General features: G+C 34.0%; 1 protein-coding gene across 2 annotated transcripts in view; it reads right to left on the bottom strand.

The window, feature by feature from the left end:
• Window positions 1–27,340, bottom strand: part of LOC106641718 (ubiquitin-conjugating enzyme E2 S) — a 167,867-nt gene that overhangs the window by 69,390 nt on the left and 71,137 nt on the right. For both annotated transcript variants that reach the window (XM_089594475.1, XM_089594474.1), the window contains exon 3: window positions 508–698. In XM_089594475.1, the coding sequence (XP_089450601.1) occupies window positions 508–698 (191 nt within the window). The remainder of the gene's footprint in view (window positions 1–507; window positions 699–27,340) is intronic.

Here is a 27,340-nt window from a genome sequence, read left to right as displayed (position 1 = left end):
TTGTATAAGCTTCATTTTCGTACTATTTAGCTGAAAATGTTCTCTTGTAAGTGGGAGTCTAAGGTTTAAAGCTCTATCCTATTTAAATTAAAAACAAAAAATACTTTGCCAAAATAACACTGATGGTGATACTTGAGCATTTATCTAACTAACTACAAGTAAAATTTCTTTATTTGAAATATTGTCATTTAACATCTTATTTTTAGTTATAATTCAATCATACCAGTTTAAGTACCCAATATACATTTTTTTGTTAATGTAATCAAAAGTAACACATTAGAAAATCTTTATTCAAACAACATGATTCTGTACTTTACTATGAAAATTTTTATAACAAATCAACTTATTTTTTCATATTCAACAGTGATATAAAAAAAATAATACTGAAATAAAATTTTAGCCTGTTTAAAAACTCCTACAAAAAATCACATTATCTCCTATGGCATCCTTTAGCATTATGTGAAAAAATTACATATGGTGAATATTAATATACAATGTATTACTTACGAGTAAAATGTGATTTATTCCTAGATCGGATTTCCAATCTTTTTTCAACGTGTTCACACATATTTCTCCAGTTTTAGCAACATTCGGATGAAAAATTTTTGTAAGGAAAAAGGCTTTTGGTGGACTTTGAGGATAATCTTTACTTAGCGATACTTTTATTTTGAATGATCCTCCATGATATGGCGTACCAGCTGGAAAAATTTAAATACAAATGTATAAAAAGCAGAAAAAAAATTAGGTGGAGAAACATAATTTTTATGGTCATCTTAAGAGTCATTTTCGTATTTACACTCACTCTTTTATCGAGACTAAGAATATTAATGTTGTATTAAAAGTTACAAATGAGTTATCCAATTACAACGTAAGATTTTATAAAGCCGGCCACTATTAAATCTAGTCAGTCATTCACTGGCAGACGACACGAGCGGAGTTGTTCGTCATAAGGCTGGGAATACCGGCCACTGACAACCCTACATTACCCTCCCAACTCGAAGCATTCAACCGGGGATCGGATTCTGAGGTTTGCACTGGGCAAACCTAACAGTGAAGCTATAAAGGAAAAATAAACTTGAATAAACGGTACAGTCTCTAACAAGCAAACATCACGAAGCAATCTCTCCATCTTAGATCACCAAAACGACTGAGCTCTGCAAAAAAAATGTGCTTTTGGCACTAACGTCTTCAGCATAATACCAGGAGACATTGGGAAAGAGCTTTTGAACTAGCTCCAACGCTGCAGACGTAGTTTTCCTATTGGTCAATCTGGTGCTACAACACCAAGTCAGAGAAGATCACCCTAAAGTATCCAGGCAGCCATGTTTGTGGAAACTTCAGTCAAGACAGAGTTTGGCTCACCGGTCCTTCTTAGAGCTATCAAACGTCGAACTACCTAGCCAACAAATATATTAAAACTCAACAAAGTCGACAAAAAACAGTTTTCAAGGCTCACAAAAATTTTAATAATGCCCATAGTCGCAAGAGGGCGAATTTAAAAGAAAACTTTAAATGCTCCAACTGTATGCAATCTAAAGCGTCAAGAAACTGACGAAGAACATTCATCGAGGTTGAACAGAAGCGTCAAAATCGATACATAAAGAAACCGTTACATGAGAGATCAGTTTTTCATTATTACCCTGATGATAGTAATATTATCACTTCAATCTTCTAGATTTTTAAGTAGGTAGTATGATGGGTTTTTGTATTCATTGAAGCGAAAAAAATGGAGAGATTAAGTTCAAGACTTAGTTGCTCTTGCAATAAATGTGAGATTGAAAAATATTTTTAAATTATATAGTTTTTGTCAGCTTGAAATCCTTACAGTTTGAACAAAGAGTCCTTTTCATTTATTATAACGTGAGAAACTGCAAATCAACGGCTTTTCATGGCCAAAAATTATTTTATGGCGTAAGGAATTTACGGTACTTTTTAGCATCATTCTATTTTTTTCAACTTTTTACAGCATTTGACTAAATAAATTGCATGTATTAATTAAATTAACTTTTTTCTCGTTATGCCATGTTCTTCTTATTTTGTCTGCTTCCTTTCTGTCAATCGAATCGTGTCACTTTTATTTCTTATATCATTTTTAATTTTTTCACGAAGAGCTTCTTTCAGGTACTTACATGATGATACTTTTATCCACTTTTTTCTTTCTTTTTTTTCGACTCTCTTCACCACCCCTTTGGACGATATAGTATTAACAGTAGATAAGAGCGAAGCATCACAATGTATGTTAAATAATTTTGAGAAACTTGGTAAAAAAATAAGACAGTCATAAGCGAGGGGAAACTAAAATCGTGATTTGTAGTAGTACTTTGGTTAGCAAGTGGCGTTAACATTTTCTTTCTACCCTTTAAATAGCTTGGGGGCCGTGGGTATCGTAGCTGTACTTCTGTCATTTAAGCTAGACTACTTTGCGTCTAATGTTTTCCTATTTCCTTTTCTTTTCATTCCCTTAAGTGTTTCTTTCCCAATTCATTTTTATAGTTCTTTGAACTGGATGACTTGTTGATTTGATGACGCATGTTGCGTCAATACAACTAAATTGGCACCGCCAAATGTCTCCAAAATGGTTGAATGAAACTTTCTGATAAAGAGCAAGACTTTTTTTTCTCAAACGAAAAGCGAACAGTGAAGGCTTCGCAGAATCATCCTGCTACCTTGGACGCCAGTGCGTGAGAGCAAGTTAACAGCTCTCAAAATCTACGACCAAGCTTTAAAATTGAAGAAAAATCAGAACGGAGAGACACATCCATCATAGTAGAGTTGATCAGCAATCATGTGTAACGTTTTTAGTTAAAAATTTTACATCTATTTCTGACCCTTCTCAAAAGAAAAATCTTCTTCTGAAAAACATGTTGTTCGGAATCCATATAGTTTATTTCGTCAAGTAAAAAGCTGTAAAAAGTGAAAAAAAATAAACTATGCTAAAAAGTACCGTGCATTTCTTATGCCATAAAAAAATCGTTGGCCCTAAAAATCATTGATTTGCAGTTTTTCTCGTATAATCTATGAACAGCACTATTTTTTAAAGTTGTAAGGATTTAAAACTCACAAAAACTATGTAATTGCAAAAAATTTTTTTTTCTTATCTCACAACTTTATTACCACAGCAAAAAGGTCCTAAAGCTTAATCTCTACATTTTTTATCGCCACGAAAATACAAATACATATTGTACCTATTTAAAAATCTGAAAGATTTAAGAGATAACTATAAGAAACAAGTGAAAAGCTTATCTCTTATTAATAAATGCTTTATTTATCGATTTTAATGCTGCCTCAATCTAGATATACGTTCAGTTTCATTTTCTTGACACCTAAAATTATATTTATTAGATGTATTTGAAGTTTTTGTTCCAATACAACTTCTTGCAACTTTTGGCATGGTTAAGACTCTTGTAAGTTCTAAAGGCTATTTTTTTTTTTCAAGTTTATTAGGTTGTAATATATTTGTTGGCAATTTGTAGTTCGACGTCCGATGACCCTGAAAAGGACCAGCAAGCTTCTAAAGTAAACTCTTTCTTGACTGAAGTTTCCAGCAAACGTAATTGCTTCTATATCTCAGGGTAATCTTTTTTGGCCTGTTATTGTAGCACCACACAGATCGGGAGGTAAACTGCAACGTTTCAAGCTTTAGAGCTAGTTGTAGAGCTCTTCCCCAACGTCTCCTGGTATAACATCGAAGACGTTGGTGTCTCAAGCACCTCCTTTTTTTGCAGACTCAGTTGTTTTGGTGATCTAAGGTAGAGAGATTGGTTCGTGAAGCTTGCCCGTTGGCTCAAGTTTATTTTTCTTTTATAGCTGTTAGGCTCTTCCAGCGCAGACCTTGGAGAGGATCGGTGATTCCTGGTTGAATGCTCAGAGTCGAGAGGGTAATATAGGGTCGTCGGTCACCAGGGTTCCCAACATTGCGACAAACAACTCTACTCGTGACATCTGCCAGTGAATAACTGACTTGGCCGGCTTTACATAGTCTCTTAGTAGAGAAATTGTTTTCAGAAATAGTAGTGAAAATGTATTTGTTGGCAACGTAGTTTAAACTTAGGTGGCCCTTAAAAGAACCGATGAGACTGATGGTTAAGTAGGGAACGTTAATACTTATAATGGCCCTAAAAAAGGCCAGCAGTGAAATTTCCAGTTATTTCTCAATATTATTCTTGATAATGAAGAGCCAGCTGCGGGTAGCTTGACTCTTATCCTTGGAGTCTCTGTGTACGGAGAGCGCACTCTGATGGCACCAGGCCGGATGGTTAAGCAGCCACAAAACTTAAGTGTTGGAGCACGTTATGCTATGGCTAGACACGTCTCCTGGTATTCCCCCGGAGACGTTGACGTTCCGAACGCTTATTTCTCTGTGGCACTCGATTATCTTGGCAATCCGGGATAAAAACCGATTTATTTCGCTGGCCCATGAAAAAAGAGTGTCATCAGTAGCCGGAATGTCCAGCTGCACGACTAACAACTTTGTTCTTGGTGTACTGCCGATTAGCGACTACGATAATGGACACTTCGATGGGACATGTTATAACCACTCTTCACTATGTTTGATTGCGGGTGGTTTCAATTTTATCTTGATGCCACCTAGCGGATCCTACTGAACTTAAGTGCAAAGCTATCTTATTTTAGCGAAACTCTGAGCTTCTTTATCGCTATTGTTATTAACTTTTTCAAGAAAAAAACTATGCGAAAACCATCTCGGAATCATCAAGTATGCAAAATTTCAGCAAAATCAGTTCAGTAGTTTTCGCAGTTAGCGATTACAAAGGTTTTAGCAACTTTGCTTTACATATTAGTAAGATGTCAAATATTTTAATAAAGTTTTACTTTGCGTTTTTAACCTATACTATGCGCAACGTACAATGAACTTTCTGTATTTAAAGTTATTTTCGGTATAAAAACTATAATACCAATTTTTTTTACATCGTCTTCAATATAATTTTTGCTCTAATATTGTATTGAAGTGATTTCATGATTTCTTATCTCGCACTATTGTATAAGCCATCTGCTATAGTTGAATTCTGTACTAACAAAACAATTCTAATTTTTTAATGAAGCTTATGCAGAGATAAGCCCTCACGAATACTACTCAGAATTTCAATTGAAATAATTCTATTAATATCACCATAAGGGTTATTATGGAGACAAAATCGTCATTATGCAGGCAGTTCTCATAACTTTTCAATATAATCAGTACATATCTTAAAAGCACGATAAGTCACTTTTTATAAACATAATCAAACATTTATGTGTATATATACTAGTGAAACTTCACTCCCTGCACGTTTTGCGCACCAACCTCCCGAATACTCCCTCTCAAAATAAAGATTGTATGTTTTAATGTAACAACTTTCTTTTTAGTCTTAAATTATGAGTTATGTAATTTCGCTTTAAAAAGTGACATATATTGCATATAAATGATTTCATCACAAAAAATAGGATTTTTGAAACTGAAAGTTTTGTTGAAATTTATGATATTTTTCTAACAATTAAATATAAAAGTATAAGTTTCACTAAATGTATTGAAAGAAATACTAGCAAAAATCATAGCAAACACTTTTTTCTGCTGATAATGACAGCGAGCGTTATAACTAATTACTACATAATGATGTCAAAATTAACAAAAAGCTAAAAAAAATTTAAAACAGAAGTTATTATAATTTTAAACAAAAAAGTTTCAAGATAATATTAATATCACAATTGCTTATAAAAAAATGAAAATTTTGTCGTGTCACAATTGTAAAATAAGATCAAAATATAATAGTTCAGAAAAAAATGTGTGAAAAAACAGAACACATAGAAATAAAAATGTTATACACAAAAAACAAAAATTTATAAAAACAAGCTACTTTGGCTATCGCTTTTCTATCTACATAAGTCATTACATGTATAATTAACTGTAAACAAGGTTATCAGAATTGTTTATAAGAGATTAAGGTATCATGTGACAAAATTGACCTTGAATTTTTCAATTATAAATAGCTTTTTATATTCACTCATAAAATTGCCAATGAACGATGCAAAAGAGAAAAGATTATTGTAATATCGAATGAAGTATCTAAAATCATCAGCACTCAGCAATACTTATTTTGATTTATTTTTATACATACCAAGAGAACAACGATTTATTACAGCTGAATTCAATTTTTAAATTTGGAGAAAACTTTAAAAAATTTTATAAAAAAGAATGAGAAACAGTTAAAGAACATTACGTGATTTATATAAAACAAATATTTATTATTGCAACAAATTAAATGTTTCAGAAGGAGATTTACGACAGACTAACAGTTTTAAAATATAGAAATAAAAGCATAATTATACAAGAAAGTACTAAATCAGCATATCTTCAGCATTGTTTTGTATTCTTGAACGTAATATCAATATCTATATAATTTACTAAACTTTAAGAAATTGTTATTGGATATTAGAGAAAAAAAATTGATACACTGCAAGTGCCAAATAAATGGAAAACAACCGACGTTTGTTCCAATATTTTTGGTAAAGGTATTTACTTTTTAATAAATAACGTTATATTTACTTTTCATATCAAATATAATCAGTATTTTAATAATAAAATTCTTAATTACGTCAACAAAGAAATAAAAATATATTATAGCATGAGCCATACTACTTACAAGGGTGTTGATAAATCTGAAAATAATATTTATATCAAATTTTTCAATTGAATTTTTAAACAATATTAGTAAAGGCCTACCTCCAAATAAGCTTAATTTAAAAATTGGAACAATTAATATGTTTTTAAGAAATTTTGGTTTAGTTGATGGCTTATGTAACAGTACAAAATGAGAAATTACAAAATTACTCAAATATAATATTGATGCAAAAATTATAACTGGAGAAACATTGGAAGAGACAGTTTTCATACCAAAAATAACTCTGGATAATATTAAATTATATTTGTAAAAACCACTGTTTTTGCATGGTAAATTGTACGTCACGTTATCAAGATGCAAGAATAACAATAGGATTTATATTAAAATAAAAAGTGATAATAAAATGCAAATGGACGATATTGTTTAAAAAGGAATTCTTACGTCAACTTATTGAAAGAAAACAAAAAAAATAATTTTAAACATTTGCTACAATTATGCACATTAATAATTTCTTTGTGATTCTTCGTTGTTGGATTTCTTGGTAGCAACACAAAATTATCTGTGTTTAGAAATTCCAATGTATTTAATATGTATAACTGTTTGTCTATGGCTATTACCGTTTGTCCTTTATCAGCTTTTGTCTAAAAGTATGAAAAAACTGATGGGAGCAGAAGTTAAAACTATTTTTCAACGATATAAGAATTTTACCAGATAAATTAATACAAAAAACCTATACAAAAGATAGATACATTGATAAATCACTAGTGAGAACAACTTATGATATTAAAGAGAAAATCAAAACAAACAATATAATCATGACTAAAGCTGAGAAAGGAAAAACGGTAATAGCCATAGACAAACAGTTATATATATATCAAATACATTGGAATTTCTAAACATAGAAATTTTGTGCTGCTATATTAATGTGCATAAATGTAGCTTGATTTTTAGTAACAGTCCATATTATTCACTAGTTGTCATGAACCCTCAACCGCCTAAATTATATTCTTTTTTAACATTACATAAAGAAAATTACCCTATTATACCAGTAGTTTCTTTGAATAATGCACCATCATACAAAATCTCTAAGAAATTCATAAACATTATTTTATTGAAGATAATGTTTAAGTCGAAATAGAGTACTAAAAATTCTTTAGAGCTTATCAGTAAAATTAATAACTTGGAGTTACATGACAATTATAGAATGGTGTCATTTGATGCCAAGCCAACGAAGTGCTGGAGATTGTAGAAGATCTGATGCTGCAGAAGAAAATAGATAATAATATTATATACGATATTGAGAAGACTTCAAAGTGTTGCTTGAATCAGAACAATTTTTAATTTAATAATAATTTTTACATGGTCAAAGATGGGCTGATAGTGGGTAATCCACTTAGCCCTTTACTAACCGAGATATTTATGAATTATTTGGAAAATTCAACTATGTTGAGTCCACTAAGTGTAAATCTTGTGTGTTGGTACAGATACGTAGATGACGTATTTTGTGTTTGTATTATAAAACAAATAAATATTATTAAACAATTAGCTAAAAATAATGAGTATGATCAAAATTTAATAGATAAAATTATTAATGAAGTACAATATAAAATCGCAATTTAAAATCTTTACATAATAATAAACGAAGATGAAAATTTATATCATGTTTGTACATTTTTCGGTAAGATATTTGATTTTTTGAAAAAGAAGTCGAAGTCGTATAGACTAAATATTTCATTCAAAACGCAGAAAAGTCTACAAGCATTAATAAAAAATAATAAAAGTAAAGCAGCACTGTCTGAAAAGTTAGGCGTGTATAGCTTGCCATGGTGATCATGTGACAAAAAGTACATAGGACAAACTGGTAGAACTTCATTTCATGACATAATAAGGTACATTTTTTAAGTATGTTTACACTGTTTACTTTTATTAGAAATTTAATTTATAGTAAATTATCACATGTAAATATCACTTTCATGAAAACTGTTTCATTAAATATCGATTCAGAAAAAAAAATTTTTTACATTACTAATCTATTAAGAAAAATTATATTTCTAATATAAAAACATTAAACCAGAACACAAATACTGTATATAGTTTTTTTTATTATTATATTATTCAAGTATTTAAATAATATGTACATCGAGTTTTTAAATAATACGAAGTTTTTATTGTAAATTAATTTTTTCCTATCGCACGTTGCGCATGAACTAAGTTGAAGACAGAAGGGTGAGCTTTTTTTGAAAGATGATTTTTCTCTTTTCGTATTTAATAGAGCTACAAGCAAAGTCCACGGTTCCAATGTTCTAAAACATTGTGAGTTGTTTTTTAATCACGTATGAAAATATCATGTCATGTTTTTGTACATATTTAAGAATGCAACTATTAAACTCATTGAGAATTTAAGAAACAAAGACCATCGTCCTATAGCACTACTTTCAGGGTGGTACAGAAATGTGTTAACAAATTACATGGATACAATAATTTTTACGGGAGTGGTAAGAAATGGCTAAAGAGTACAACAGCAAATATTGAAGCGCTGCCTAACAATCTGTTTAGAAACTGTGAGAGAGCTGAGAGGGGGGGGGGGTTTCAATGAGTATAAGAAAAGCTGAGAAAGTGTGGGGATCGCAAAACTAATTCAATAAAAAATGACAAGATAACGGATATAATCTTACCTTATTTAGAGATGCAGTTTAAGGGTAAATGAAGGAAGTTCTTTGAAATTATGAGGGGGCTTATTGGGTTATAAAATAGTGAAGGGGTCTAAAGGAGGGTTGATCGAAATAACAAAAATTTAACTCAATAAAAACTGATAGAATTATTACTTTTTTTAGATAAGGGCTAAGAGGGAGTCAGTTGAGATGGATTATTGGGCTCTTCTCAATTTAGTTGGGGTTGATGCGGGCTGAAGAAAAGTTCAATTTAATAATAATGAAATATAAATTAATGCAATTTCACCTTATTTAATAAGAGGCTGAGGGTGGGTGGAGGGAGGGGGGGTGGTAGATAAGTAACACCCTAAAATCAATATTTTTCACAGGAATCGACACTTGCCTTCACGCATACAAGTATACATATTATTTATCAACAAACTACAATAAGCCGTAACCTTCAAAAGTAAATTATTACACACGTACATAAATATCAGTAAACCTTAATTGCTGGTAACATGTACGAATGTACAACATTAAAAATATATACAATTATAGTTTTCGTTATTCTAATTTACATATCTTTTTTACTAAGATATCCTGCTGAGCACCACCGACTTTATACATAATTGAATATTTACTTTTTGAAACATATGTATCTACACCACCTCGAACGCAAATAGATAAACTGAATACATGCGAATAATCAATAATTTATTCATTCATACAACTGAGAGTAAGGCTATCAGTTAATTTTATGATCAATAATTTTATTTACGCGTTAACAAGCCTATTTCTTATGCTCTTTGCACGAAAATTTCTGGGTATCAACTAAAAAAAATCACTTTTGACTTAACGTAACACATACAAACACACGAACACCAGCACTCTTAAAAGTCGCAACAGAATTTGGGGGAAAATTCCAATTGGTTATATGGACCAAGATACACACCCCAGATAACTCGACTATTTTTCAACACAATAACGTAATAAATTAATCCCAAGCTATTCAACCCAATAACTTAATGCGCCAATCAGCAGTCTCGCGAGCTTTTCCGAACGCCACTTACAAACTGGATAGCAGCGTTCATACTTCTACTTATTTTTAAAGCAAGCTCATTAGAGAGTTCACTAAACAGTCCAGAGCAATAATCGAAAAGTGGCAAGATTAACGCCTTAACTAAAGTGAGTTTGCAGGGAAGCGTCAACGAGTCACCACAGCGTCGAAGACGGTACATAGCAGCTGAGCACTTTGGCGTAATGATACCGCATTCAGTTCTGAAGCTAAGCGTCGAGACAATCGTAATTCCCAAAATCTTCAACGTATCGGTAACCTTAACGATGCTGTTATTTAGTAAAACATCAGGGATTGAAGTTGAAGAGAGTTAGGACATAAAATGCTTTGAACCGAACCACATAGCACCGGTCTTATCAGTATTTATGAGGAGACGATTTAATCGTGCCCAGTTGGCAATGCTGTTAAGGTCTTTATTGACCCGACGAACTATGTCAGGTATATCTTTTAGTGATCCACTAAGATAAATACAAAAATTATCAGCGTATAAATGATACGAGCAATGGCAAAGAACAGAGCTAATGTCGTTTATAAATAGCAAAAAAAGCAGCGAACCTAAAATTGAGCCCTGTGGTACACCCGCGCTTCTACCTAATGGATGAGAGTACTCGTTTGAAAATGAGGCAACTACCTGGGTGCGGTCAGATAAATATGAGTGGATCCACTTACAAACGGACGCAGAAAATCCCATAGTATGCAACTTGTTACAGAGTAGCTGGATGTCAACTACATCAAACGCTCACAAGAAGTCAATAGCTAATAATTAAGTGATCTGCTGACGATCAATGGCAACTGGAACATCATCCACCATTTTGACAACCACTGAGTAAGTGCTATGTAGTTTACGGAATCCTGATTGAAGAGGATTCAACAAATTACGTTGCATAATAACTTCATAAATCTGTTTATAGACTATCGCCTCACGTATTTTTGAGGCAGCACACAAGATGCTGATTAAGAGAGAGAGAGAGAGAGAGAAAGAGAAGCTAACAAACACATTTACATAAATCCACACTTATGGCTAAAAGTAGTTGCAGACTAACTTTTTGCAACTTTAAGACAGTACAACTTACTATTTAATAAATAAAGTCAAACTTTTATTCATTACGAATATATAAAGCAAAGTCGCTAAAACCGTTGTAACCGCTAACCGCAAAAACTACTGAACCGATTTTGCTGAAATTTTGCATACCGATTTTTGACACTTCCAAGACGGTTTTAGTATAGTTTTTATCTTTAAAAAATTAACAACAATGGCAATAAATAAGTTCAAAGTTTTGTAAAAATACGCCAGCTTTTTACTTTAGTAGGATCTGCTAAGTGGCGTCAACATTAAATCGAAGCTACCTGCAATATAATTAAATAAATGTCGTAATAATCAGCCGAAGCGTCTCGAATATTTCTGCAGTTGTCTACCAGCAGTTCATCGAGCTGCATCGTAAATGTAGATGATAGTCTTGCAGCTGGGCATTCCGGTTACCGATGACACTCTTCTCCAATGAGTAAGTAACCTAGGTCTACTTCCACCCCGATCCTTTAAGATTAATGAGTGCTACCAAAAAAATGATTCAAACCAATCAAGTTTCTGACGGAATACCAGAAGACATGTCAAGCCAGAGCTCAACCTGCTCCAATAGTTCAGAATTATGTGGCCGTTCCACCATCCAGCCTGATGCCATCAGAGAATTTTTACTACAAATGTAAGCCAGGGAAGACAGTCCTGAGGAGCACGGACAGTCACAACGGCTTCCTTTTCAGTGGTTGTCCTAACAGCATACCCACAGAGAATATATTTTCTAGGCCCACTTTCCCGACTAACATTAAGCGGTTGGTTATCTGAGGAACAACCTGAAAACGAGATATTCTTTGGTCAGCAGCGTACCTTCCTCCATCACAGCCCCCGTACACAGAGACTTTAAGAGTAAAAGTCAAGCTACCCGCAGCCAGCTCTTTATCAACAAGAATAATAATAAGGGATAACTGGAAGTCTCACCACTGGCCCTTTTCAGGGCCATTATAAATACTTACGTTCCCTACTTAACCATCAATCTCATTGGTTTTTTCAAGGGCCACCTAAGTTTAAACTACCTTGCCAACAAATACATTTGTACTACCATTTCCGAAAACGATTCGTCGACTGAAAGACTATAATAACTAAAGACGGCCACTATTAAACCAAGTCAGTCATTTACTGGCAGTCGTCACCAGCAGAGTTGTTCTTCGCAAGGCTGGGAACCCCAGTAACGGACGACCCTACATTACCCTCTCGACTCTAAGCATTCAACCAGGAATCACCGATCCTCTCCAAGGTCTGCGCTGGGCGAACCTAACAGCTATGAAGGGTAAAAAACTTGAGCCAACGGGACAGTCTCCAACGAGCAAGCATTATGAATCTATCTTCCTACCTTAGATCAACAAAATGACAGCTCTGCAAAAAAATAAGGTGCTTTGGACATAAACGTCTCCAGCGTATCACCAGCAAATTTTAAGAAAGAGCTCTGCAACTATCTCTAACGCTTCAGTCGTTATAGTTTTCCTTCTGATCAGTCTGGCGCTACAAGAGCAGGGTAGAGAATATTACACTAAAGTATCCGGGCCAGCACATTTGCTGGAAACTCTAGTCAAGAAAGAGCTCACCGGTCCTTTTTAGGGCCATCTGAACCTGAACTACCTTGCTAATCAATATGTTGCAACTCAATAAAGTTAACGAAAAACAGCTCTTAGGGCACACAAAAGTTTTAATCGTGCCTACAGTCTCAAAAGTGCGAATAGGAAAAAAAAACTTTAAATTCTTAAAATGTTAAAATTTTTGGTGTCAAGAAATTGACGCAGAACGCAGTTTTTCTCTCTATCAGTCTTGTGCTATAACAGCAAGCCAGAGAATATCACCCTGAGGCATCCAGGCTGTCACGTTTGCTGAAAACTTTAGTCAAAAAAGAGTTTAGCTCACCGGTCCTTTCGAGGGCAATCGGACCTCGAACTACCTTGCCAACAAATACATTACAACCCTACAAAGTTGACAAAAACAGCCTTTAGGGCTCATTAAAGTTTTAACTATGCCTATAGTCACAAGAGAGCGAATTGTAAGGAAAATTTCAAATGCTTTAAATGTTTTAAACTTTTGGCGTCAAGAAACTAGCGCAAAAACAGCAACGTCAAATTCGACAAATAAAGAATCCATTACATGAGAGATTAGGTTTCCATTATAATCCTAACAGTAATTATTGAAATTTTCTAGATCTGTAAATAGGCAGAAAAATGTGTATTTGTATTTATTGTGGTAATAAAAAATGGAGAGATTAAGCTCCAGAATTTTGTTGCTCTCGTAACAAAGTTGGAAAAAACGATTTTTTAATTACGTATTTTTCGACAGTTTCAAATGTTTATAGTTTTAAAAAATAACTCTTTTCATTCATTATAAGATGAGAAAGTGCAAATCAACAGCCGTGTGGGGCCAGCAATTATTTTATGGCGTAAAGAATGCATGGCACTTTACAGTGTAATTATATCTTTTTTAATTTTTACAGCTTATTATTTGACAAAATAAATTGCATGGATTTTGAATAAGTATGTTTTCAATAAGAAGATTTTTGTTTTGAGAAGTGTCGGGAATAGATGTAAAATTTTAACTGAAAACGTTTTACATTACATATTAACACACTTCAGTATTCTAGTTAGTGAATCTTGAACGAAGTCAAGACGGGGGGGGCGCTAGTATGTAATATACTTTATGTCATCAGATTACATTAAATCACTATTCATTTTTATCACGTAGACAGCGATTTTAAAAAACACTTGGATTTCTTATCACCGATGCTTACTCGACTAAGAGAGTATTTTATTTATTGATAATTCTAAAGAACTGTGAGGTTTCTCATCGCCGAAGCTTACTTGATTAAGAGATTATTTTATCTATCAATAAATCTAAAAAAATATTGGGTTTCAAATCACTGTTGCTTACTTGATTAAGAGCGTATTTAATTTCTTAATAATACTAAAAAAAACTATAGGGATTCCTATTGCAGATGCTTACTTGCCTATGGTTCATTTTTATTTATCAATAATTCTTAAAAACTAGAAGAGCTCATAAACACCTAGCATTATGATAATGTAAAACACACGTACGGGATTTGTTACAATGCAAGGACCTCCCCGCTTCTTGATGAAAAACTCTCGAACCCTTTCAAATAATACATTGTAAGATCTATTTATATAACATGAATAACATTACTGATATACTAAGAAAGTTGTTAAAGTACTTATCAAATGACGCAAATAATTATTTGATACAATTAAGTAATGAAACTTTCAGTCCAAGTGTGTAGGCAGGCTGAATGAAGAACTGTGCATCTTACTGTACCAGCTGATCTTCTTTTTAGCTAAAAACAAGAGCACTGCCTTTTTCCCTTGAACGCATAAGCGGTGCTTTTTTTTTGAACCTAAGTTGTACATTTTTTCACCGAAACTCTTATCGTATGCTTTGTTAAAAGTGGCGGTTGGGGTTGGACGACTTTGAGTGGGGAAGTGCGGTTGGAAGAGATCAGAGTCACTCTCGAATGACTCAAGCCGTCCCTTCAAGTCGAACAACGATGGTGGCACTGCTTCCGATGTTGTTGGCGTTGTGGCTCCATTTGGTTCATTGGAATCCAATTCATCGGTGAGGTGCGGTAATTGGGCGGTAATTCGTAGAGGCATCGACGAGTTGGCCGCCAGGTTGACTAGTGCGTGTCTAAATTTTTTTTTTTTTTTTTTTTGTATTTATTTATTTACTACATTATTACAAGACACCATCTCTCCTACCCTCACCCGGGTCTCTTGGACTCGCCTCGGTGATCTTCTCGATGTCGAGAGGTCTCGGGATCTTGAAGTGAGGGTAATACCTGGACTATACTCCGGATGAGTGGCTTGGGAGCCTCTAACACCTCTGGGCTCGTAGCTGGAGAGGGTGTAGTAGGTGGAGGCAACCGTCGGGGGCAAAGGTACTTGGTTTTAAGGGGATGGTCCGTACCCTCTGGGTGGGATCACTTCTAGTGGGACCAGTAGAAGGTTGGGTTATATAGAAAATATAGACAAGAGTCTTATGTTAGTACAGTGATATTTATTGAATATGTACTTATCTACCACTGTTTTAAGTCAATTAAGTGGCTTAAGAGATATGAATTTCACGTATTTGCAAATCTCGGATCGACCCTAATCAGTCGTCACAGTCCGTCTTATATACTTTACGTCGCTTTCTTACTTGCAATTTTCGCTAAAGACTAGTGGTCGCCACCTGGCGAGCGATAAGTGGTACTATCAAGTACTAAGTTGGAAGTCGGAGCTGCGAGCAAAATTTCAAAATTGAAATTTATGTAGAATAATTAATAAAATAATGCCCTAGATGGTAACAGCTTAATTTCACGAGAGCTTTAGGGCTGTGCTTTTTTTAGACGGGCCGTCATAAAATCAATTTTATAATGTAGGCACAATTTTTGTTTCAACCCGGCAGCGTTCCCACAGCCCTCCACTGTACTTTTAGAAAACGTTACAGAGCCCCACCGATCTTCGAATTTTAACATGAATACATTTGTATGCGCGTCGTTTATATATGTATGGGAGTCAGTGTATGTATTTTAATTTACATTCTACTAGCAGCCCCCCGTCTCGACTTCGCCAGAGACTTACTCAATAATACACCGTAGTGTGTTGACATGATTTAATGTGAAATATTTTCAGTTAGAAATTTTACACACATTCCTGATACATCTCAGAACAAAAATATTCTTATTAAAAACATATTTTTTCGGAATCCATATAGTTTATTTGGTCAAATAATAAGGTGTAAAAATTCAAAAAAATAATTTTTCTGAAAAGTACCGTGCGTTCTTTATGCCATAAAATAATCAGTGGCCATAAGAAGCCGTTGATTTGCAGTTTCTCCCGTGTAGTTCAAGAAAACGGCTATTTTTTGAAGCTATTAAGATTTTAAACCCCCAAAAAGTTTATATTAAAAAAAATTTTTTTCTCATATCTCACAACTTAATTACCACCGCAACGAAGTACTGGACCTTAAACCCTACATTTTTATTGCCACAAAAACACAAATACATTTTCTACTCATTAAAAAATCTGAAGTAGGATCTTTTAAGATTTCAGAGATTGCTGTGAGGGTACAATGAAAAGCTAATCTCTCACGTAATGGACCCTTTAGTTATTCTTTTTTACGCTGCTGTTTCAATCTCGATAAATTTTCTGCGTCAGTTTCTTGACGCCTAAGTAAAATTGTATTTTTTAGATATACTTAAAGTTTTTCTTCCAATTCACCCTCTTGCGACTTTTGGCATGCTTTAAATTTTTGTGACCCCTAAAAGCTGTTTTCTGTCAACTTTGTTAAGTTCTAATATATTTGTTGGCAAGGTAGTTCGACGTCTGATGGCCCTAAAAAAGATCGGTGAGCTTCTTAAGTTAACTCTTTCTTGACTGCAGTTAACAGCTATTGTGACTGCCTGGATATCTCAGGGTGATCTTCTCTGGCTTGCTGTTGAAAACCCAGACTGATTGGGAGAAAAATTACAAAGTCCGAAGCTTTGGGGCTAGTTGTAGTGCTCTTTCCCAACGTCTCCCGGTATAACGTCGAAGATGTTGGTGTCTAAAGCACCTTTTTTATTTGCAGATTCAGTTGTTTTGGTGATCTTAGATGGGGAGATTGGTTAGTGATACTTGTCCAGTGGAGGCAGTCGCGTTGGCTCAAGTTTTTTTTCCTTCATAGCTGTTATAGGTTTGCCCAACGCAGACCTTGGAGAGGATCGGTGATTCCTGGTTGAATGCTCAGAGTCGAGAGGGTAATGTAGGGTCGTCCGTTACTGGGGTTCCCAGCCTTGCGAAGAACAACTCCGCAGGTGACGTCTGCTAGTGAATGGCTGACTTGGTTTAATAGTGCCTGTCTTTAGTTAATATAGTCTTTTAGTCGACGAATCGATTCCGGAAATGGTAGTAAAAATGTATTTGTTGGCAAGGTAGTTTACATTTAGGTGGCCCCTAAAAAGAACCGATGAAATTTATGGTTAAGAAGGGAACGTAAATACTTATAATGGCCTTAAAAAGCGCCAGTGGTGAAACTTCCAGGCTATTCTTTATTATTATTCCTGATGATGAAGAGCTGGCTACGGGTTGCTTGATTCTTACCCTGGGAGTCTCGATGTACGGAGACTGTGATGGGGGGAGGTACACCGCTTACCAAAGAATATCTCGTCTCGGGTCGTTCTCCGGATAACCAACCGTTTATCGCTAGATGGGAACATGTGGGTAAGCGAGTTGGGGACCCGACGACCAAGAAGGTAGCCATTGTGGCTGCCCGTGCCCCTCAGAGCTGTTTTCCCTTGCTTACGTTTGTAGCCACAAATTCTCTAACTGCACCAGGTGGGATGGTGGGACTGCCACACAACTCTGAGGAGTTGGTGCAGATTGTGCTCTGGCTAAATATGTCTCCTGATATTGTGGCAGAGACGGCATCGGTTGGAAATAATTTTTTTTTCTTTGATAGCACTCGCCGAGATTCAGGGTGAATGGACACCTAGGTCCCTTTTCCCTTAGAGAACCCAGCTGCAAGACCATCATCGGGATTCTCTATACAGCTCGTTGAACTGCCGAAGCTCGACTACATCACTATCGCGACGCTCCGGCCTATTCTAACCACACTTATTTAATTATGTTGCAGGTAGCTTCGATTTTATGTCGACGCCACCTAGCGGATTTTACTGAACTAAAGTGAAAAGCTGGCGTATTTTTGTAAAACTTTGAGCTCATTTATTGCTATTGTTATTAAATTTTTTAAAATAAAAACTATACTAAAACCATCTAGGAAGTATCATGAATCAGTGTGCAAAATTTCAGCAAAATTGGTTCAGTAGGTTTCGCGGTTAGCGATTACAACGGTTTTAGCGAATTTGCTTTATATATTAGTAAGATATTCATATATACTGCTATATTATGTAGTTAATCAAGCTGTTTACACCCCCTGCTCGACCCTCCTCATCTGATATTTGACTCCTTTCCCTTAGCTACCCCTTTACAAAAAGAAAATAATGCTCTTATTTCTACAGGAAAATAACCTAATAAAATTTGATTCGGCTCCATGTTGTGATAATTTACCCCTACCCCCGCGGCCTCCCTAAAACTTCTGCCTACTCCTTGGCCACCCCTCAGCTCGCACACAGCTCCTATTTAAAACAAGGCAAAATTGTTTTTATTTTAATGAGAAACAAACTCAATAGAACTTTGATCACCTCCTTCAGCTCCCAGAGCCACCACCCATATGTTCTTACGCCTGCTCGCCCCCCTCTCATTTTCTTTTCTCGCTTGTCGTAACCCCCCCCTTTTCAGACCCCTTCGCCCACCCTTAGTTAAAGCAAAACTGTTTTTGTTTAAATGTAAAATTAGCTTGATAAAATTCTTGATTACCTTCTCTGACCCCTCACCGCCTACAGTGTGTTTATGCGCCTGCTTGACACCCCTTATTCTCTTTTACGCTTTCTTAGCCCACCCAGCCCCTTTCACTGCGTTTTAATTTATTTGTGCGCCTGCTAACTCCTCCCCCCTTAATTATATTTCCTGCCCTTTTCTTCGCCCCTTCTTATAAGTCAAAATTTTTTTATTCCCATTAAAGAGTTATTTAAAACAGTCTTGATAAATTATTCCTGGTAATATTAATCCAATTCGCGGTATTATTATCTATTTTTATTACACCGCTTATGACGCAAACAAGATGACACGTTGATTTTTGTTGTTATTATGTAGATGTGTGTATGACATGATACACGTACGTGTAATTACAAAATGTAATATTATGATAAAATAATAACAACAGTGGAGCTCATCGCCAATCAGTCTTTTTGTGGTATCATAAAAATGTGCCCTATATAAAAAATGACATTCATAATATAATACGTAAATCGAAAGTACTACGTGAAAAAAAATTGCAACATGAAAAAAGATAACAATTTGATAGAATTTTGCCAGTAGACCCTAATGAAACTGTTAAGAAAATTTTTCATAAGGAAGCTCTTTAAAAAATTTTTTAGATTATGTTACGTGTCACTTTATTTTCCCATATATGGGCTTTTCCACTGAGAGCGAGCTACCTGGCGCGCACGAGGCTTTTTTTGCCTGAGCACGCTGTGTTCAACTTCCTTGTAATGGTTAAGAGACAGCTGAATAAATTATTAAAAATACAAACCCATGGAATTGATCTGCTCTTTCCAATGGTGGTATTTGTTTTTTGTCAAAATTTTTTTTTCGTTGAGAAAAATGAGCCATAAGTTCAGAACGTTTCTCTGAAATTTGCCGGGGTTTGAAAAAATAAACTTTGCAGGAATCGAAAAAGCAATGCTTAAACATTAACTTCACAAATTTTCAGAGTTGAAAAGCAAAAAATGGGTGATTACCTTATATTATCTTCTTTTAGTCTGTTTACCATATTTGTTATGTTGTTTACAACTCAATCTTAAAAAAAATTTTCTGTTAAGACATCTTATGTGATCGTATGTCCACAGTCGTTTCATGTGTTTTATGCGTAAGTGTAATTCTTGTTTGATGATTCCATTCTTAAATAATGTGTACTATTCTACAAGTTATCAAAAGTTTTTTGTCATAACTCCCCTTAGATACAAATTTTTGTTGTTAAATAACAGTGAGCTTCTAAAAATAAAAGTGAACCAAAACGTGATAAGTTCTTTGGATGGAATCACAGGATACAACATGTAATACTAAAGTGTTTATAAGTAGCTCAGGCAAAGCTATGCCTTCAAAGCGTTTTTTAAATATATTTGTCAACGTCTTCATTTGCTTGTAATCATGCATTTTTTACTCTCCCACTTTAAAATTTTGTGAAGTTAATGTTTTAACATTGCTCTTTCAATTCCGGCAAATTTTATTTTTTTAAACCATGGCAAATTTCAAAGAAACGTTCTGTGCTTATGATTAATTTTTTTCAACGAAAAAAAACTTTTTACAAAAAATAAATATCACTTTTGAAAAGAGCAGACCAAAATCTATCGGTTTGTATTTTTTTATAATTTTTTCAGCTATCTCCCAACAATTACGAGCGGATTGAACACAGCGTGCTCGGGCGAAAAAAGCCTCGCGCGCGCAAGGTGGCCCGCTCTCAGTGGACAAGCCCACACATACATTTGGATAGGGCAATTTTCTGTACTTACGTGAAACGTCAATCAGGCCTATAAACCACGGAGAGACACAGCTGCAGAGAATCAACACAAACAGAGACAAAGTCAATTTATATATAATTGAAAAATTTCGTTCCACACAATATTTTTAACTCAATCATCATTTTCATTTTCATTTTACGTGAAAGTACCACCCTTAGTTATGCATCTTGATAAGGCAACATATAATTGACCATGGGAAAACAATGGTTTTTTAAAATAGTCCTACCATAATAAGAGATTGATCTTGTAATTTATTCAAAGTCATTGCAAAAGCTAAAACTAAGAGAAATTTCTTTCTGTATAGAATGAATTGTAATGAAAGTGTATTTCCAGTACTAAAAGTGATTTTGGTATAAAAACTATTTTTCTATTTTTTTTACCAAATACTATTTCTGCCTTAATATTAAATTTTAACAACTTTGACCTTGTGCTATTACACAAACTATTCGATGTACTCAAATTTCTTATAAAAATAACGACTACTTTTATTTTTAAATTTAGTTTTAAAGACGATAGACCTTTATTAATATTATTTAGTGTTTTCATCAGAAAATTGATGATATTATCACCAGATCGTAACTCCCTTAAATGTCGCTTTATCAATACTATAATATGTTTTTATTTCACAAAACTTGATCATCTAAAGCATAATAATAAATACTTGCTCCCCCATCTTATTCTCTTTCCATGCTTACCTTAGCCCCTACAGCCCTCCTTCACAACCACTCAAGTTATTCTTACGCCTACTTGCCCCCCCCCCTTCATTTTTCTTCGACGCTTTTTTTGAGCGATTCGAACATTTTTTTCACAAAAAGCAACTTCCTTTAAGTTATCTGTTTTTGTACACAATTAGTATTTCGAGGTGTAGGTAAATTAAATAATTTACGAAACTTGTCTTCCATTGCAAGAATTTGGGTTGTGTGCAAAAGAGCAAATATGTTTTGATCAAAAATGAAATCTTCTGTAAAATTGGTTTTATATTTGTTCCAAATATTGTAACCAGAAATATTTTCTGAAAATAAGAACCATGATAAAAATTGTCTTAATTAATGAGGCAAATGATGGTAACGCTTCTTTGAATACACCATCAACTTTTTAACATTATTAAAAAAACTTTTTTTTTTTTTCTGTCAACATATCTGTTTTAACTTCATTTGGTTGTTTGAAACTAATTAATTTGTTCTAAAATATAATTTTTAATAGTAATAACATTAATTCGATACTGGATCGTGTCATAAAGTAGTATGCTGTGGTTCGCAGATAAAGCTCTAGGCCATAAGTGTCCGTTCTACGTGATGTCTTGGCACGTACATGTCGTTTAATCCTGAAGATCCTCCATTCACTATTTACATTATGTTACTATGTGTCTAAATTTCTCATGGTTATAAAATAATAAAAAACTGTAGAAATTCCACCAAGTAAACATAACACTTTTACGAACCATATTATATTATATTAGGACTATTTATAGAGCCCTATAAAACCGCGAAAAACTATTTTTTGAGTACTCTTGATCGAGTTATTAAAACAGTATAAAGAATAAATACAGTTGTCAGATGCTATTCTTTAACCCCCACTGTATTGATCTGTATTTTATCCAAGTAGTTATAAAAAAATTATTTAAATATATATTTAACAAAAAATTTAATTTACTGAATAAAAATTCCAGTACAAAAGTATAGTTTAATCAAACATCTCTGTCCAAATAATGTTTTCTATAACTGAATTATCTCTCTTTTTATTTGAATAAATCCTATTTTTTCTTTTACATCTTGATACTGCTACATAAAGCTGACCATGGGAAAATGAAGGTTTCCTCCAGTATAAACCTACATTATTAAAACTACAATAACAATAGTTCAGACAGAGTTCACTAAAAAAAATTTTAATTTCCAACAATAAGGCTTACAATTAAGGGCAGTCCAGAGATAGTTAAAATTTCCTACCTTATCGGTAAGGTTACTCGAATTGCATAGCTTTATAACATTATTTATTAAGCAGCTAGCTATTTATCGAAACAATAGAGATATGGACATTTCTCCTAAAGGACAATTCTCTCGTAAAAAATGTCTATAGCAACGGATCGTTTGCTATGTTCGAATTTGTATTTATCAATGAGAATTTTATTTGGGTGACACCTTTGTTTTTATGTCACACTGAGCCACAACAACACGATAAAACACGCGATTTTCTCATAAGAGCACGTAAAAAAAGCAAAAACTGAAAGTTTTTTCACGTCTGAAAATAATTTTTTGTAAATAATCACGAACCCGATAACAATTCACGTTTTAACTTATTTCCTGTAATAGAGAGCTGCTGACCTCAAATATGTAGTTTTTTAAAGGTAAGAAATCACAAGTGTACTAATGAAGCGACAATTATAGAATAAAAAAAAGTTGCAGATTAATTTTGCATTTGAGTAACACATCCATTTTTTTGCGTTTTATGGTTATAATTTTCGACCATTGTTTGATACAGTTTAACATTATTCATGTCCCTGTTGACCCAAGCAACAATGATGTGCTCCGGCAGAATACAGCAAACGTGACGACCGGCGTAGATTCTGCTTTTGCTCCAATCGAAATGCACCCGAATGCTATGCAGATTGCCAGAAGTTGTTACTTGCAGATACAGGTGAAAAAATTGCAACCTCCCTTCGTTGGGATAACTATGAAGTTTGCATAAAAATTTTTTCACGTATTTTGTCATATATATGATATTTAATATTAAAAACAGCGTTGGTCCATTTGTTTTGTTTTTTGGTTTGAGTTAAACTCATAACAATTTATTATTTTGTGATTCGGACACCAAGGTAAGTTATTATTAAGTAGTTAATTACAATTTTACCTATGTATTTATTATGATATAAATTTGTTTATTACATTGCATAATGTAATATTTCATGCATGTGCACGTCTATCTATTTGTAAAAGTGGTATTATTTCCTCTGAAATCAAATAAAGGATGATTTCGTAGTTTCAATAGGTTCCATTTCTTAACCTAATAAACGACGTAGAAAAAATGATGTTTGAATGATTCTCTAAAGCACAACCAAGCAAAAGCGAATGTTGGATCGGGCAGATTGTCAGAGTTATATCTCGCATTTTTTAAACTAATAATTAACACGTTTGACGCAAAAAAAAACTAATTACAACTCGTTGAATCCCCGTAGCTGAGCTCAGCGAACGCGAATGCCGGCGAACGAGCGAATCCCACTGGCACTCCTGCCAAAGCCCAACCACACGATCACATCCAACTGGCTGCTTTTACAAACGCCGCACAATATTATTCGGCATTTCAGGTACAAAAGGATATGTTGCTTTTTGTGTTACGCATAACGAATTTTTTTGAAACATAAAAGTACGCGTACTTCGACGATTAACATACGTGTCGGACAATTTTTCAGTTTAAGCTTTTTATATTTATTTTAACATAAAATTTGACATTTTTACGCGATAAAATTGATAAAATTTTAATGATTTTGTGTAGTAGAGCCCAGCGAACGAGAATGGCGGTGTACGATCGAAAGCTTCTGGCACTCCCGCCAATGCCCAACTACAAGCCCACATCTTACCGGCTGCCTTTCCACAAACAGCACAATTCTGATCGCAACCTCAGGTACTAAAATATATTTCATTTTTATTTATTACACATAACACGTATCCTTACACACTTATCAATTAATTTTTCAGTTTTAGCTCGTAGATTTTTTTTTTTTTTTTACCTAGTTATCGATGGTATACAATTGATATCGTTTTTATGATTCCCTATAGCTGAGCCTAGCGAACGCAAATGGCGGCGTACGCACAAATCCTTCTGGCATTCCCACCAGAGCCCAACCACACACCTACGTTTCATCGGTTGCCTTTTTAAACGTCGCACAATGTCAATCCCAACCTCCGGTACGAAAATATATCTTGTTTTTTTCGTTATGTATACCGAGTCCCTCGAAATTTAAACTTACGAGTATTTCGTTGTTGTTATCATTGTAATTATTATTTCCCTTCTATTTGTTAAATTAACGAGTGTGCTTTTAATTAAAAAACAATTAAATTATATTTGGTATTGAGTATACGTTTTTTTAAAACTTTTATCAACCAAAAAAGGAAAACGTTTTTTTGATGATTTTTTTCTTCATTTACATTCAGAAAACTAGCCGGAAATCGAAGAAGCTGAATCTGACGGTTCTCAAAAACAGACTCACAAATCCAAACAAAGCTAAGGTATATTTATGACGCTATACGTTGCTTTCTACATTGAACATTTTAAAATTAGATTTCTCTTATATCGTGTACTCGATAACATCTTTGAAACATTTTTTGTTTTGTTTCATTTTTATCGATAGCAACGCTATCACGAATCATCTTTCATATTTTATAATAAGATGCATAATTCCAGTTATGCGGGAAAACTAAAACAAAATAAAAATGTCTTTATTTAACCATCATATAGCAGCCGAGCCCAGCGAACGCGAATGTCAGCTTACGAGCCAATCCCTCTGGCATTTCCGCCAATGCCAAACCACATGATCACGTCTAACGGGCTGCCTTGACGAATGCCACACAATATCACTTGGTATTTTGGGTACAAATATATATTTTTTTTGTTGTGCAACAAATGCCCTCAAAATTTAAAAGTACGCGTACTTCAATGATTAATTAATGCATCGATCAATTGTTTAGTTTCACCTCGTAGTTTTTTATTTAATTTTTTGTTGTTTTTTTACCTTGTAATTGACGCGATAAAAATGATAAGACTTTGTTATTTCCTGTAGCCAAGCCCATTGAACGCGAATGTCAACGTAGGAGCAAATCCCTCTGGAATTTCCGCCAATGCCCAACCACAAGCCCACATCCCACCGGCTGCATTTCCACAAAAAGCATAATTCTTATCGTAATCTCAGGTATGAAAATATGTTTCAGTTTCATTCTTTACACACAACAAGTGCCCTTAAAATTTAAAAGTACGCGTACTTCGACAATTCACATACATATCGGTTAATTTTTCCCTTTTAGACCGTAGATTTTTATTTATTTTTTTTTTTATTTAATAGTTGACGCGATAAAAACGATAACGTTTTAATGATTTACTATAGCCAAGCCCCGTGAACCCAGATGTCAATGTAGGAGCGAATCTCTCTGGCACTCCCACCTATATCCAACCACGTCCCCGCGCCCTACCGGCTGCCCTTACGAACGTGTCACAATGTCAATCGCAACCTCAGGTACAAAAATATTTTTTCTTTTCTTATAACAAATTTCGAGTCCCCACAAAATTTAAACTAACCCTTACTTCCATAATGTAAATACATTGAAATGTTTTTGTTTTGAAAAAACTAACTGTGACTCGGTTTCTTGTAGCCGAGCTCAGCGAACGCGAATGTCGGCATGGGAGCGAACCCAGCTGGCATTTCTGCCCAAGACCTATCAAATGTCCACGTTTTACCAGCTACCTTTCCGCAAACGTCACAATTCCTATGGCAACCTCGGGTTCGAAAATTTTTTTTTTCGTTCACACGAGTACCCTCGAAATTCGAAAGCACGCATACTTCGATGATTTGTAGATGTATCGATCAATTTTGAAGTTTTAGATCGTAGATTTTTTTTTTCGTAATAATTGACACGATAAAATTGATAATATTTTGATGATTCCCTGTAGCCGAGCCCCACGAAAGCCAATGTCAGCATGGCAGCGAATTCAGCTGGTATTCCCGCCCAATATGTATTAAATGCCCCAGTCCTACCAGCAGCCTTTTCAAACGTCGCACAATGTCAATTGCAACCTCAGGTACAAAAATATATATATTTTTTTTTCTTTCGTTACGCATGATGAGTATCCTCGAAATTTAAAATGATGTGTATCTAGACGAAATACACACACGCATAGGTCCATTTTTCGATCTTAATGATTAGTAATTAATCATAAGTTTCTTATGTCCTGCAGCTCTTGTCTTATAATTCATGAAACTTATATTTTTTTTTTTAATTTGACGACAGTATTCTATTACTTTATATATTATACAATACAGCCTAATCAATTGTATGGGATTGTCAATGTTTCTATTCCTGTACTACATCCATCTGGTCACATTGAATTTAAAGTTGTTCCTCAACTTACGATGATACATCCATTACAAGTTTTTTATTGAAATATTTTATCATCTTGGATATTTAATTACATCGTTAAAATTTTTTTTTTTATATAACAAATTCCATTACATAAATTTTTATTTTTTTTCAAGCCACCTGCTTATGGAAATGATTTTTTTTTTACTGACGGTAAGGAATAATTATTAAATTAATGTTTGTTATTGTTAATAATTTATTATATTTTGAATTACATAGGACAATCAAAATATTGGTGATAAAAGTGGATTACCCGTAGATCATATCGAGAAAAGTATCGATTCACAAACGATAGAAGATAATACGCAAAACAATGCACCCGTTCAATCAAATGAGATTGATGCACCACGCGTTCTAACGGTACAAATTTAAAATTTTAAATAATAGCTTGACATCATGTGTTTCTTGTTTTATTTTTTGAACCATTTATAATTATAGAATGACTCATGAATTGTACCGATTAAAAAACTAAATAATTTTATATTTTGATAAACAGATAGAAGTGCAACTGTAGCTCTTTGTAATGAATCAATTTTTTTTTATTTTAAGGAGTAATATTACCTTTAAATCAATAGAATCTGTCTCGTGTTTTGAAGCTTAATATACACGCTAAGTGATGATAATATTAACGATTAAACGAATCTAAAAATGGAATTAAACAGTTTGACGA

Source organism: Copidosoma floridanum, unplaced genomic scaffold (genome assembly GCF_036245765.1).
Source record: "Copidosoma floridanum isolate Cflo_tuat_1 unplaced genomic scaffold, Cflo_Japanese_pri ptg000021l, whole genome shotgun sequence".
NCBI lineage: Eukaryota > Metazoa > Arthropoda > Insecta > Hymenoptera > Encyrtidae > Copidosoma > Copidosoma floridanum.
This window is presented reverse-complemented; position numbering and strand designations above follow the sequence as displayed.